This window comes from Callospermophilus lateralis, unplaced genomic scaffold, assembly GCF_048772815.1.
Source record: "Callospermophilus lateralis isolate mCalLat2 unplaced genomic scaffold, mCalLat2.hap1 Scaffold_138, whole genome shotgun sequence".
In the NCBI taxonomy this organism is placed as follows: domain Eukaryota; kingdom Metazoa; phylum Chordata; class Mammalia; order Rodentia; family Sciuridae; genus Callospermophilus; species Callospermophilus lateralis.
Genome location: NW_027512535.1, coordinates 740,366 through 756,415, shown reverse-complemented (window position 1 = coordinate 756,415; position 16,050 = coordinate 740,366). Strand labels below are relative to the sequence as shown.

At 31.3% G+C, this 16,050-nt stretch overlaps 1 protein-coding gene across 3 annotated transcripts; it reads left to right on the top strand.

Annotated features, from left to right (window-relative positions):
• The first annotated feature begins 1,513 nt into the window (after window positions 1–1,513).
• LOC143386310 (pancreatic alpha-amylase-like) lies at window positions 1,514–8,792 on the top strand. Of its 3 annotated transcripts, none has more exons than XM_077108103.1 (10): window positions 1,514–1,681; window positions 2,036–2,182; window positions 3,005–3,202; window positions 3,699–3,767; window positions 4,678–4,811; window positions 5,529–5,651; window positions 5,748–5,847; window positions 6,820–6,938; window positions 7,038–7,163; window positions 8,603–8,792. In XM_077108103.1, the coding sequence occupies exons 1-10, from the start codon at window positions 1,514–1,516 to the stop codon at window positions 8,790–8,792; spliced, it is 1,374 nt and encodes a 457-aa protein (XP_076964218.1). The 3 variants fall into 3 exon arrangements, with proteins under 3 accessions (XP_076964218.1, XP_076964217.1, XP_076964219.1); XM_077108102.1 differs by having other exon boundaries at window positions 3,699–3,929; XM_077108104.1 differs by lacking the exon at window positions 3,699–3,767.
• Window positions 8,793–16,050: the final 7,258 nt, after the last annotated feature.

The following is a 16,050-nucleotide window of genomic DNA, read 5'->3' as shown; positions in this document are numbered from 1 at the left end:
CACATTTCCCCTCATCTTGATAAATAATATCATTGCCAAATATCTATATCTTTAGTGTCTGAATTTCATAATTCTTTAGATTTAATATATCCATAAACCTGTTGCCTCTCACCTTTGAAACATCCTATCTATGCCCTAGTCAAAGTCACCTACCTTTTTCCTGGACTACTATAAAAAGCTTCTAACTTATCTTCCTTTCTTCATTCTTATACTCCAGTTTCTCATTTCCTCCAAGAGGCAATGATGATTTCCTTTTAAAGTACAGCATGCTCTTCCAGCTCTCCTTACAGCCTCACTAGCTCTCTTTCTTGATTCATTCTAAGATCCGACCTACCTATCTATCTTCAATTCATTTGCTTTTCCATTTATCACACATGCTCTAGCCTTGCTAACTTAATAAAAGAAAAGATTCTCGAGTATTCCAAGCCTTTTTCACCCATAAGTTTTTGCTTTCTCCTCTATCTAGATTGGTCTTTTTCTTGTCTTCAAATGACTACTGATTTTTAATTCACAGCTAAAATCGCTCCCTCAATTAATGTTTCACTGACAATCCAGTCTGAAAAACTCTGATAGTGATGTTACTCTCTATTTTATTATGCTGTTACTTCATAGTAGTTTTTATTGAAATCTGAAATTATTTATCATCACTGTTATTGTCATTACTGATATTATATTTACTTGCATATTTTGTTTTTCTTCCACTAGAATGTAAGCTCTCTTGGAATAGAAAAATGACTGTCTTGCTCATCATTATATCCCTTATATCCTCCTTAATACTTGGCAAAGGAGAACACTCAATCCTTTTGAAAGGATGAATAATATTTTCCCAAATATACTATTAATTAAGGAGGAAAAGGGTGTGCATTCTTTGATTTAGTGTTTTATTAGACATAAAAGATATTTGGCTATGGGGATAAAATCATAACAACCACAAATTCTTCTATTCCATCACAAATCCTACTATTCTAGCACAAAATCTACTCTCTAGCCATGTTATTAAGCACTTGAATTGATGGGAATATAGAAGTGTAAATAAATAAAAATTGGTGTGTGGGAAGGAGGACAAGAAAATTAATGTCATGTTTCTTTTTGGTAATTGAAATATTACAAATATTGAAAATAAATAGTTCAAACAACATTTTGAGTATAAGTTGAGTTGTGTCTAATTGTAACTTTCTATTAGTGAAGGACATCAGAAATAAGATCTACTTATAGCTAAATAATACATGAATGAGGTCTGTTTTTTGTATGTCACATGCCAGATATTTGAAAAGACTTATATTCCTTTAATAAGAACAACATTAAGTTCTAAAAGGTCATTTAAGATCATTTTCTTGGGAGAGTTTTATGAATGTTCTTCACCTGTTGATTTAACATTATTATTAATAATCTTTTTCACATTCAGTGTTTTTACTCTAAATATTTATTCATCTTAACATTTACTTTGTCAAATGTGTTCTTTTACAGGAATATATATAGTTGCTAGAAAGAACAGTGGCAGCTTCAGAGCAAAATGAAGTTCTTTGTGCTGCTTTCAGCCCTTGGGCTCTGTTGGGCTCAGTATTCCCCAAACACTCAACAGGGAAGGACTTCTATGGTCCACTTGTTTGAGTGGCGCTGGGTTGATATTGCTCAGGAATGTGAGCGATACTTAGCTTCCAATGGATTTGGAGGAGTTCAGGTAAAGATTGTTCACATCATAAATTGCAACATTTACTTGATTTTATGATAAATGATATAGTAAAATGGCAATCCATTTCTGTGAATCTGAGATAATATTTTACTTCACATATAAGTCCTCTGAAATAGTTTTCTGAGAAAGAAAAAAATTTAGTATTGGTGGCAACTTTGTTTTGTTTCAGAATAACAACAGGACATCTTTAATGGGATGTTAATGTTTTAGAGTGGTTATCAAGTACTGTACCTGCATGTACAAAGATTCAGCAATAAGTTTAGGTTATTAATTTGTTTTACAGGTTTTAATGATATAAAATACGCTATAATTTGATACTTATTAAGTTTGCTGTGTTTGTAGATCTCACCACCTAATGAAAATATTGTTGTTAACAACCCTTCACTACCTTGGTGGGAAAGATACCAACCAATTAGTTATAAAATATGCACAAGATCTGGAAATGAAGATGAGTTCAGAGACATGGTGACTAGGTGTAACAATGTTGGTGTAAGTGAATTTAAGTTTCCTTTAAAAATATTGTATAGGAAGATAATTTCTTCTTTTTCTTTCTCTCTTGAGCAGTTAAGTTTTGGGGATTTGATTTTTTACAATTTAACTTTATACTTGAGCAATAACTCAAAATGAACTATTGCTATATGTTCAACCTTTATAAATACTCATATATGTGCCATTTATCTACTAAATAAAAGACCATTTAAAGTTTAAAGAATAATTCACTTGTAAAGCAAGGCATCAACTTTAACCCTTATAACTAAATACATTTCTTATTAAGTATTAGAAATTCCAATTACAATAATTGCTGTAATTTTTATTTGATTTATCTATAAGTAAATTCCTGAGTACTCTTCTCCATCATTTTTATTTAATAATAAATAGTCATTTTCACTTTATGGTGAGGAGAGTAATGATAGGCAATATCTATCTTCCTTTCTTCGGATTCTAAGCAGAGAGTAAAGGCTAATTGTTTCTTTTTTCTTGTGATCCACTGATATTTCAAAAATTAATATTTTTTTCTGTCTCAACTGATTCTTACCTCCTCAAAAATGACTTTCTTAAAAATTATCATAGTTTCTGCTTTTCTCAATTCATCATTTTTGTAAATATATGACCAGACAACTAGAATGGATATCACTCTTCATTTCACATTAGTTTCCTTTCATGCTTCATTTTTTAGTCTTATTGGAAAATGATGTTAGACAATAGTAAAGAAATATTTTAGATTTTAATGAATACTCTGTAAAGTTCAATCAATAATGTGTCAGATTTTTACTTAAAAAAAAAAACTGAAGTAAACCCTTTGCTTTTCAGGTCCGAATTTATGTGGATGCTGTAATTAATCATATGTGTGGTGAAGGGGGAGGTGCAGGAACAAGCAGTACTTGTGGAAGCTACTTCAATGCTGGAAATAGGGAGTTTCCAGCAGTCCCATACTCTGCTTGGGATTTTAATGATGGTAAATGTAAAACCTCAAGTGGCGGCATTGAGAACTATAATGATGCTTATCAGGTAATTTTCTTTTGAAAATAATGATCTAAATAAAGAACTACCTATGCCTTTAATTATGCAAATGTAACTTACTTAAACACTGATTTTAAACACTAGTTTAGATTCCTAGGTAAAATAAGTAACCATGACTGCATAAAAATAAAAAAAACTCAATAATCCAAAGGATTCTGCAGTCATGATACTAGGTATAGAACTCAGTGATATAATAATTGCTTGGCATGTGTAAGGCACTGGATTCACTCCTCAATCCCAGAAGGATAAATAAATAAATAAATTCTTCCAGTCAACTAAAAAGCTCACCTACTCATTATCTACTTTCTCCATTTTTATGCTAGAAAATATTTCAAAGTGCATCCACAGAATAATGCCAATATTCCCAATGCCCAATTTAAAAATGAATTTTGGAAATATATGTTGATGAATAAATGAATGGATCAAATGGATTCTCAGGTGAAAGATGATATTTTAAAAAAAGACAAAATTTTTACCTCAACAGGTCAGAGATTGTCCTCTGGTTGGTCTTCTTGATCTTGCCCTGGAGAAAGATTATGTGCGCACCCAAATTGCCAATTATATGAACCATTTCATTGATATTGGTGTAGCAGGGTTCAGACTGGATGCTTCTAAGCATATGTGGCCTGGAGACATAAAGGCAATTTTGGATAAACTGCATAATCTAAACACAAAATGGTTCCCTGGAGGAAGCAGGCCTTTCATTTTCCAGGAGGTACATTCATCTATATATGTGCATAAAAACTATATCATTTCATTCACTAGAAAATAAATGGCTGATTTAATTCAATAAGAAATTTCTGTAGGTTAATGACTGAGTCATTAATATGCTGTAGTATTCTTAAAATTTTTATTCAGAAATAACACATTTAATTCTATCAAAGTATGTTATTTGGAACTACAGGAAATTTATTTAGGCTACAAATCCCTGATATTTATTACATTCCAGAGACCATTATACAAGACCAAAAATAAAATAGTTGTTGTCCTAGCCATTCTGAGTTTGGGTCTTCACTATACCACTATTGGCTGAATAAGTTTTTAGTCAAATTAATTTTCACTTCTGTGAAAAAAATATTTTTTATGTAAAGAAAAGAACTAATGATAAAGTTTATGTTTTTGTTCTCTTTGGAAAATTAATTAGTAATTAATGAATTAGTAATTATCAAGCATGATAAATACAGATAAGGTAGTTAGTTCTATGATAGTGTGAGCTATTGTTTTTATAATTTATGTGCAACACTAAATGAGATCAAGATTTTCACAGGTTACCTTGTCAAGAGATTTCTTTCAATATTGTGAATATATTTTATCAAAACAAAATAAGAATCTCAGTGTGATGAAAGCAGTTTTAAGCATTTCAAATAACAAATGTTTTAAAGCTATTTTTATACTAACTTTTTCATTAAATACTTTAAAACTTTTGTACATTAAAATGATATTTTGCACTATATTTCTACCAGGTGATTGATCTGGGTTGTGAGGCAATTAAAAGTAGTGAGTACTTTGGAAATGGCCGTGTGACAGAATTCAAGTATGGTGCAAAACTGGGCACAGTCATTCGCAGGTGGAATGGAGAGAAGATGGCTTACTTAAAGTAAATATAATTTGTCATTTATAGTATTTTACAGATCTATTAGACATATTACTCCTGTATGGGTTATCGTCTTAGAACCTTCTTAGATAATCAAGAAGTAGATTATTAATAAATGTTATTCTTCCTCAAACCACAATTAATCATCTTTCTAATTTAGAATATCAGTCTCCAGGAAGTATTTTGGAAACCAAAACATCTCCTAAATATCTTCATCTATCTATTATTTGAGTATACTGGATTTGAGTAATGTTTCCTTATAATCTATTAAAGCAAGTTATTTTTAAGAGATTGCTACCATTTATAAAGTACCTACAATTTGGCCATAACTATGGAATAAGTATGCATTTTCTCAACTCTTTAATTTGAAACATTAAGGTGTTCATTCTAAAGGAATAAAGTGTTGAAGCCTCATTTTAACCAAGTTTGCCTTTCTGTACAATATGGTGTGAATATTAACCTTCATAAATCCACATAGAATGCATATACTGAAACCTTTAAAAGAAACTTTTCTATCACAAAAATCTTACATATGAATGGATACTAGGAATCCTACATATATCCAAACACACAATGAATTTATAAATTTGTTAATCTACAAAAACACTAAATTCAATTAATTATAGAATAATTAATTGGAGAGTTTATCTAAGGATGCTATATAAAAAGAGATGCAGATTTATTCTTGTAAAAGAATGAAAATATTTATTTTTTTAATAGGAACTGCGGAGAAGGTTGGGGTTTCATGCCCTCAGACAGAGCTCTAGTCTTTGTGGATAACCATGACAACCAACGAGGACATGGAGCTGGAGGATCATCCATTCTTACATTCTGGGATGCAAGGTAGGAGAAAAACCTCTCTACATGTCTTTAACTCACCTTTTAATGAGAGTAATAATATTCTATTCTTCTATTGTAATATATTTTTATAACTTTCAGGCTGTATAAAATGGCAGTTGGATTTATGCTTGCTCATCCTTATGGATTTACACGAGTAATGTCAAGCTACCATTGGCCAAGATATTTTGTGAATGGAAAAGTAAGTTTTGAATTTGTTAAAAATATCTTATTCTCAAGAAAAAGTAGTTAATTTTGTTTTAATTTCTCATGAGGTTATTGCATTCAATATTTATTCATCAAGTATTTATTTAAATGGAAACATAATGCTGATCTCTGATTTTCATATTGGAAAGGATATTAAATACATAAAATTTATGTTCTCTTTTTTCAAAGAGTATGAAAACTGTTCAGTAATAAGACAGATATCCACATACTAAGAAAAGAAACTTATGAAAAACAACAAGTTACAGGGTATAAAATATATACTTATCATAAGTACCGAATTTCATAGAGTTGATATGAATATTACACATGCTAAAACTTATCAAGAACTTAAATCAGTTCCTGCTTTTATTATAAGAAATAAATACTGTGAAGATATTTTTTAAAAAAAGTTTCATGGACTGCAAAGAAATGGTTCAGCTGAGCTGAAGTTAAATGAGGAAAATATCTTAAAAGATGAATGAAATGATATACATTACAGAATTAAAAATTTACAGACCACTTCAGGATAAGTAAGAATAAGAAAAATATCAGGGGTATGGTAAAAACATGAATCCAAATATCAATTTCAAAACTGAATTGAGAAGTAAATTATGTAGATGTTTTAAACGTTAAGTGAGGGTTTTCTTTTTAAACTGAAGATTTCAGAAGTAGCATCATTACAGAGATTTCATATCTAAAATCCTATAATTCAGACAGATACCTAGAGAACCAGAGTTTACAGAGATGATAAAAATTCAGTAAAGGTCTATAAAAATACTATACATGGTGTATTCTAAATAAAGACACTGCAGAGACACGTAGCAGGACCAATTAATTGAGTTTAGTATAATGAAGGAAGTGAAAGATAGATGTGTGTGTGTGTGTCTGTGTGTGTGTGTGTGTGTGTGTGTGTGTTTGTGTGTGTGTTTATGTGTTTGTGTTAAAAATCTGTTTTGTTTAAATTAAGGATGTTAATGATTGGGTTGGACCACCAAATAATAATGGAGTGACTAAAGAAGTAACTATTAATCCAGACACTACTTGTGGCGATGACTGGGTCTGTGAACATCGATGGCGCCAAATAAGGTAAGAGTAATACATATCCTCTAACACTTTCCTTAACATTTTACTTTAAAATGTTTGAGTTTAAGGATATCAACATTTTGTATGATCCTGTGCTTTTAGAAACATGGTTATTTTCCGAAATGTGGTTGATGGCCAGCCTTTTCAAAACTGGTGGGATAATGGTAGCAACCAAGTGGCCTTTGGAAGAGGAAACAAAGGATTCATTGTCTTTAATAATGATGACTGGTAAGTGAAAATCAATTTTAAATAATTTTTACACTGTTATGTTCTAGTTTTATTCTATTCCTGTTCATTTACTTTTTTTATATCTTAAAAATCCTTTAAATCAGGGAATTAAGAAAATAAGAAATCAGAAATGTAAAGAAGAAAAGTGATGATGGCATTTATTTTCCCCATATTTTTATAAGGGTTTTTGTTTGAATTAGAGCTTTCTTATGCATCCATGCAATATTGTGTACTAAATATTATGCATATTATGCTAATATTACATGAGCCACTAAATATACCAACAGTTAATATAAGGATGGCAAAATCTCTAAAATAATGCGGCTTTTAGTCTTAGTAATTGATTATCTTTTTTTTTAAGATTATTTTTTAGGTGTAGATGGACACAACACAATGCCTTTCTATTTTTATGTGGTGCTGAGGATTGAACCCAGGTCCCTCCTGTGCTAGGCATGCGGTCTGCCACTGAGCCACAATCCCAACTCTATTGAATATCTTTATGTAGCTCTGTATATCAACTACTCCTCTATCTGCTCCTTTGGTATATTTTCTTCACTTTTTAGCTCTCAGGGACAAGTACTATTTTTTTAACTGTATGTGTTAGAAATATATCTTATGGCCAATGACTTTCCTCAGTAGTTTTTTAGTTTTACTTCTAAAGCTTCTCATTGCTGGCCTTTCTTTAGTGATACTGATAGCCTATTTTGTAGTCTAATGAGTCTTTCATATGGAGAACTACAGCCAGAAGAACTCTGCCAGCTGTGGAATGTCTCAGTCCCAGCCCAACTTCTGCTCATGTTTATCCCAGGTTAGCTTAAAGTTATATTTTATTGGCCAAAAATAAATAAGTAAGTAATGTGTCTTTTTTTTCCCCAAAAGAGCCTATGGCTAGTTCTTTAATTTCTGTGTTTTCCAGATAGAAGAACTGAAATAAATTTATACAAGATAGTTTTCTATTCCAAGATATATAGTTCTTCATAAAAGTGCTAAAATATTTTTACTTCTATTTCTAATTACTTTTGGCCTCTGGAAAAAATATTTTTTGAATAAAAATTCCAATTTTAATTCTTTAAAGCAATCAGTATTTTTATAAATTCACAAAAAGACAAGTAGAAAATATTTATATTTACCACAGGCAGTACTTTTATCTAAGGGCATCAATTCCAGTAGATCTTCACTGCTATTCTTCAACCTTTATGGTCTGGTAATAGTCACCACTGACTAGGAATGGGTAGGTGTTCTGTATGATTACATTGTACTGAGAGTGCTGTTCATATCCACTGGAAAGGTCTCTGTGTTTCCATTTTCTTCTTATTGAGACCTTGACTGCTTAAAATTTTAATGGCATAAAACTAAGCCATTATCTATTTTGGAGAGAATCTGAATTATTATATTTGACAGTAATGAATTTAAGTTAAATATCAAATTTTGTTTTATAGGTCATTGTCAACAACTTTGCACACTGGTCTTCCTGGTGGCACATATTGTGATGTCATTTCTGGAGATAAAATTAATGGAGATTGCACAGGAATTAAAGTCTATGTTTCCAGTGATGGCAAGGCTCAGTTTTCTATTAGTAACTCTGCTGAAGACCCATTCATTGCAATTCATGCTGATTCAAAGTTGTAAAATTTAAATTAAATGAATATACACAGCATTATCAAGTGTCTTTTTTATTGTAAATACATTTGTTTCCATAATCCTTTAAATTTTATTATAAGATGTATGTCATCAACTTGAAAAGGTCAAGTATTTAAAAATAGCATTACTCAGATGTATAATTATAAGAAAAACAACAGGTGAGGTGTTATTGTTTTAGAAGACACACTTTAACCTTCCTGTCAAGGGAATTTCTAAGAACTCAGAAAGGCATTTTGACAAATATATTTTTTTGTCATTGACACCATTTGTCCACTATGTATCTCTTATTTCTGAGATATAGTCTGAAAGTCTGTCTGTAATTCTCTCACAGAGTCTTTCTGCCAATTAGAAAGAGCTGGTTTAATTGTGATTCACATACTGAGATAGCTCAATTGGATGGTTTTCACAATACTGAAGTGCTTTTATAATTTACAGTTAAAAATAGAAGAAACTGGGGCTGTGTGGCTCAGTGATAGAAAACTTACCCAGCATGTGTGAGGCACTGGGTTCATTTCTCAGCATCACATATAAATAAATGAATAAACTAAAGGTCCATCAACATCTAAAAAATAGTTTAAAAAATAGAAGGGAATTCAATTACCTACTGTATAATTTTTAATATTATTGAGCCCACAAGAATATTCTACTCCTTTCCCTATTGTCTTGTCTCTGATTGTCTTTTTTTAATTGTTTTTTTAGCTGTAGTTGGACACAATGCCTTTTTATTTTACTTATATATTTTCATGTGATGCTGAGGATCAAACCCATCACCTGGCACATACTAGGCGAGCTCTGTACCACTGAGCCACAACCCTGCCTGCCTTTCATTTTCTTTCAGTGGTTTTGACTTGCTGTCACTTGGCTTTTCATTCTTGCTCAAACCTCTAACATGGATGTTGAGTTAAGGCTTTCACGTCAATATATTCTCCAGATTTTCTTTATAATCCTACTTTAGTCCTTCTTCCAACCACATGGTCCTCCACCATACAACCAAGGTGATTTTCGAATTGGAAAACCATAACCATCACCATTACAATGTTTCCAAATCTCATTGATGGATTCTTACCTTCCATAGGATAAAAGGCCAAAAGTCTAACTAGACTATTAAGCCCGCATTTGAAGCCTTGCCTCAAAATATTTCTTCTCTTTAGCTTCTGTTTATTTAGCAAAGCTAACCTTTTAGTTATTTGAACTTAACAAACCTCACTTAGCTTCTTAAGTTCAATACAAGAAACATTCTAGGTCGGGGCCAATGGCGCACGCCTGTAATTCCAGTGGTATGGGAGGCACAGGCAGGGGGATCAGGAGTTCAAAGCCAGGCTTAGCAAAAGCGAGGTGCTAAGCAACTCATTGAGACCCTGTCACTAAATAAAATACAAAATAGGTCTGGGATGTGGCTCAGTGACCAAGTGCTCCTGGGTTCAAGCCCAGTACCCAACCCCTTGCAAAAAAAATTATTTTCCTTCTACTTGGATATTCTTTACCTCTTCTCCCAATAAACTTCTATTCATCATTCAAATCTTGGTTCAATGGCTGACCTATGGATTAGGTCAGATCCCCTGATTTCTTTCATGACTACCCATATCATCCTTCTTATTACTCATTAGTACATTGGAAAATGTCTCTTTTGCTCTTTATTGAATCCTTAATCTCAGTATAGCATCCAGAACATATTATGTATGAATTCAATAAGTGTTTGTAAAATGAATTGATATAAAGTTTTTCTTAGTACCTCTCTTTTGTTGAGGCTGGCTTTGAACTTGTGATCCTCTTACTTCAGCCTCCTGAGTTACTGGGATTATAGGCATGTGCCACCAGGTCCAGCTCAATTTTTCTTTTTAAGAAACTAAAAATGGAAGACTAAATTAAATCTCCAGAGCAAGTAGAAGGGAAAAAATAAAACAAAACTTGAGTCACTGAACTTAAACATGAAAGAGTAAGGAAAATAAATTGTGTAAACAACAGCTAATTCCAGTAAAAGATTAGAGAAATTGAAAAAGTTATTGCTAGACTACCAAGAAAAGATGAATGACAAATGTCAAGAGTAGAAGGTTATCATTGATGAAAGTTATAATTAAATCCCCAAATTCTAAGAAGGTACTAATGGAATATTTTGAACAATTTATCTCCACAAATTTGATGAAAAGAACAATTTCATGAAGGTCACAAACTCCTTCCTATTTAAAAACTAGGTTACCTGAATCCTATGTATGTTTAAGATATTTACTTTGTAGATAAGTTTTCACATAAAGAAAACTCAATACTTTTCCCACATTGTTTCACTGGTGAATTCTGCCAAACAATAAAGGAAGAAAGTACACTATGAATCCAGCATATAGACCATTCAAGAAAACTACAAATTACTACTTTTCATGAATATGGAAAATTTTATTTTGTCTAGTGGGATTTATCTTGGGAAATGTTGACTATTTAAGCCTTTGAAAATCATTGTTAAAAAATGGACAATTAATTTGAACAGGCACTTCGCCCAAGATTTACAAATGGCAAATAATTATGTGAAAAGTTACTCAACATCATTTGACTATAAACAAATATAAAATATAGCTACAATAACACCAACACACTTAGAATAGCCTGAAAAATTCTAATAATAGCAAGAATTATCAAGAATGTAGTACAACTATAACTACATATCTTGTAGTCCTGCAAAATGGATAGCTACATAGCAAAACACTTTGGGGCAGTTTTTTATAAAGTTAAACATTTAAACGTGACTCAATTAGAGAAGTATCCAAGAAAAGCTGCTCACACAAAAATGTATATGTGAGTGCAGTGCTTTTATTCATCCTTCACAATGGAAACCCAGGTATTTTTCAACTATTGTAGTACATCTATCTGTATAAAGTACTGATGACTGCTATGTGAAACAACACAACTTTATCTTAAATACATCGTGTTAGGTATAAAAAGCCAGACTCAAAAAAGTTACATAGTGTGACAACATTGTCAAGCGATTTTGTAAAGGTAACTTGTATGACAGAGAAAATAACTGGTTGCCAGAAGTCAGATGTGATTGAGTAATTTGACTGAATACAGAGGATCATGAGAATTTGATGCCATAATAGAAATATTCAGATTGTGGTTATTGCTATGCACTATGCACTATGTCTAAAACTTGTGGATCTGTATACATTGCACAAAGAATTTCACTGTATACAAAAAACACTGCATTTATTTATTTTTATTTTTTTTAATTTTAATATTTATTTTTTAGTTATTGGCGGACACAACATTTTTTGTTTTTTTGTATGTGGTGCTGAGGATCGAACCCGGGCCGCACGCATGCCAGGCTAGCACGCTACCGCTTGAGCCACATCCCCCAGCCCTCAAAAAACACTGCATTTAATGAAAAGAAAGCCCACCCCCTTATCACTATCCACTTGAAATAAGTAGGATAGAACTTCTGTTGATAAAATTAAGCTCTGATCTACTTTGGTTATCTTTGGCATGAAATATGCTATTATTTAACATTAAACGTGCTATTTTCTCCTTTAAAATTATGAAGAAATTTATTTTTTTAAGTGAATGAGCTCAAGGATTTTTTAATTTAATTTATGGTAAGTTTCAAATGTAAACAATGTTTTTAACTTTGCTAAAGGAGATGGTTATTCATTGATTTTTATTTCTATAAACCCACCAACCAATATTTAAGGTATTTAATAGTGTATTACTATATCTTTGTATAGAAAGGAACATTTTACTATCTCTGGAGGCAAAATTGTAATTTAAAAACTAATTCTTGACCTCAATAAGTTATCTCACTTTTCTGACTTTTGGCTTTCACATTTATAATTTGGGTATAATTAAACCAACCCAGCAGTATTGTTTAGGAGGCAAATACATGCCCACAGATATAAAAAGTATCTGTTACTATTCCAGACACATATGAGGTGACTTCTTTATTAAAATGTATGTATTTGTGTTTGTGACATAATTTACAAAGTACCCTCATACGTAAAATTTTCATGCCATTCTTAAGAGAGATGGGAAGCCATACATCCTCCTTTAGATTCAGCAAACATAAAGTTTGTCTAATACTAAGGAAAGGATTTAACAAAGAATCAAATTTCTTACTGTTGATCCAGTGCCTCAAAAAAGATAAGGCTTTTGAGAGGACTTTGTGCCAACCTAAGCTTTGTAAGGGTTTAATCACCTTTGGCCTTGCCTTCCTAAATTATCCTATCCTGAAACAGAACTGACAAGTCTTACCTCAGATAGAGGTGTTTTACTTTTAAGAGAGATGAGTAGTTAAGTGATAAGAAAAATATAGAAGTAATCTTTATGAGCTTTATAATCCCTGCCCCCAAAATATAATTGGTAAATATAATCACAGTATAAGTGGGGCAAGACTTAATTGAAGCAATGACATTAAGCTTCTTTAAGTTACTATGAATATTGTAGTATTGCTTATTAAATATTGGTGATTACTAGAATAATCAGAATTAGACATATTTCCTTTTGTTTTTAAGCAAATCTCTTAACATTGTAATATTTTAAATTTTGTATGTTTAAGACTAATTCATTAAGAGTCATGGAATAAGTTAGATTTTAATACACAAAATATAAAGCATACAGAAATGTATTAAAAACATCATGGTATATGTAACAGCAAGATTTAGATTTATCTTGACGACATGGATTTGTCAAGTTTTTTTAAATGTACAGGAACACTTTGACAATGTAGGTGAATTGATTAACATTTCTCTAAAACCCCTAACACTAGACAAGATAAATACTGTGTAATCAGATGTTAGACATTTTTACTTTTTGCTTTTAAATCTCTTTATGGAAGACAGATTTTAATTATTTTTATATTGACTATTAAGGTATTATGGCATTTAGATAAGATTTAATCCCCCACTCAATGAAAATTGAATAAAGGCAATAAATTGAGAAATATGTATCAATACAAAGCTTCCATCACATATAAGAGCAGGTACAGTTTGGATCTCTTATCTAGAATTGCTCTCCAGGTTAACCTGCACCCCTTCTGCCACATATGGTAAAACTGTTTTGATGTGGAGACTATAAACTTAGGGTGATAAGGCCCATATCTGTAGCAGATACTTTAGGATACAAAGCTCTCTTTCAAAAACAAATAAAAAATTAAGACTCTCTTTTGTAAACGAGATAAGAAAGTTCATCACAACTAGTTCTGCTCTTCAAGAAATATTGTCAAGAGTCTGATAAGTTGAAATGAAGAACAACAAATAACAATGCAAATCTCACAAAAATGTAAAGGCCCTGGTAAAGGTACATGTACAGAACAAAACAAAAGCCCCTGATATTATAATGTAAGTGAACAAATCACTTATAAATCTTGTATAACATCCTTTAAAATATTAAACATGGTATAATCCAAATAGTGTTTTATATACAAATGAAATTAATTTTTATCAGTTTAAAGTAGATTGTTATATCTTTACTTATTTTTATTTTGTATTTGTAGTACTGGGAATATAACCCAGGTTATATAGTACTAGGAATATAACCCAGGTCTCATGATACCCCAAGCCCTTAGATCATTATAATTGCAATGGTAACCATTGTAATATGCAAACTGGCAAATAAAAAAAGAAATAAATCATGCCACTGTCAAAAAATCAGTGAAACACAAAGGAAAAACATCAGAGAGAAAAAGAGGAACAAAAATCCTATAAGACAAAACAAAAATCAGTAATTTGTTGAAATGAAAATGGGTTGCATGCACCAGCAAAAATACTTAGGCTGAATGGATAAGAAAAAAGATACAATGATATGTTGCCTATTAGCAACTAATGTTTCATCTAAAGTCAAAATGAAAAGGTATAAAAAGATATTTCAGTTATATTAGAACCTGTAGCAAGGCTGACCATACTTATACAAAATATATTTTAAGACAAAAATTGTAACAAGACAGAGAACATTGTATGATGATGAAATAATCAGTTTAAACAGAAGGTAAATGGTTAAATATGCACCTAATATCAGAGCAACTAAAGGTATTTAGCAGACATTGATAGTACTCATGGTAAATACAAGAAAAAAATAATATCAGGAGACTTCAATATTCCATTTTTCAGCAACGGATTGAAAAACAGTATCAATGAGGAAACAGAACTTAAACAACGCACTAGAAAAATCAGATCTACCAGGCCTATATAGAATAGTTCACCCACAATAGAGCATACATTCTTTTCAAGCAACAATGGTATACTCTCCCAGATAGCCACATAGATCATAAAATCAATCTTGAAAAATTTAGGAAGATTTAAAATATGCAAAGAACCTTTTCTGACCCCATAATGGAATATAATAAAAAATCACATTGGAAGAGAAACTGGAAACTCCACAAATATGTGGAAATTAGTGATGCATTCTTAAACAACCAATGAGTCAGAGGAAATGAACAGGAAAATTATAAAATATTTGGAAACAAAAGCAAAGGCACACCATAACAACTTATGAGATGCAGCAAAAGCAGTTCTGAGAGAAGAGTTCCTAGTGGTAAACACCTGCATCAAAAAAGAAGAAAGATAGCAAATTAAGAACCTAAATTTATATCTCAAAGAACTAAAAGAAGAACAAACTAAATACAAAGTCAGCAGAAAAAGAAAATAATATGAGTATGAATAAATAGAAGCAATAGAAAAATCAATGAAATCAAGAATTTTCTTAAAGATCAACAAAGCTGAAAAATACTTAGCTAGACTAACAAAAAAGAAGTTTTGAATGTCTAACTTAGAAATTACAGAGGAGACCTTACAACTGATGTTATAGGAATAAAAGGACTCATAACATTATTTTTAGAATTGTATGCTGACAAATTGGCTGACCTAGAAGAAACGTAGAAATTCCTACAAAAGTATAATCTACCAAGAAGAAATCAAGAAGAAATAAAAATCTAAACACACTCATAACAAGTGAGGTTATTGATGCAATAACAAATACCTCCCCACAAAGCAAAGCTCAGGATCACAGCATTCATAGCAGATTGGTACTCAACATTTAAAAAGGGATTAACATCATTTTTTTTCTCCAATTCTTCCAAAGAAAGAAACAGGAAGAGAAATATCCAAACTCATTATGTAAGGTCAAAATTACCCTAATTCCAAAATACATACCACAACAAAATTATAGAACAATATATCTGGTGAATGTTGATATTTAAATCTTTAACAAAATAATAGCAAACTAAATTCAAAAGCACATTTGAAGGACCATACATTATGGCCACCAATATTTA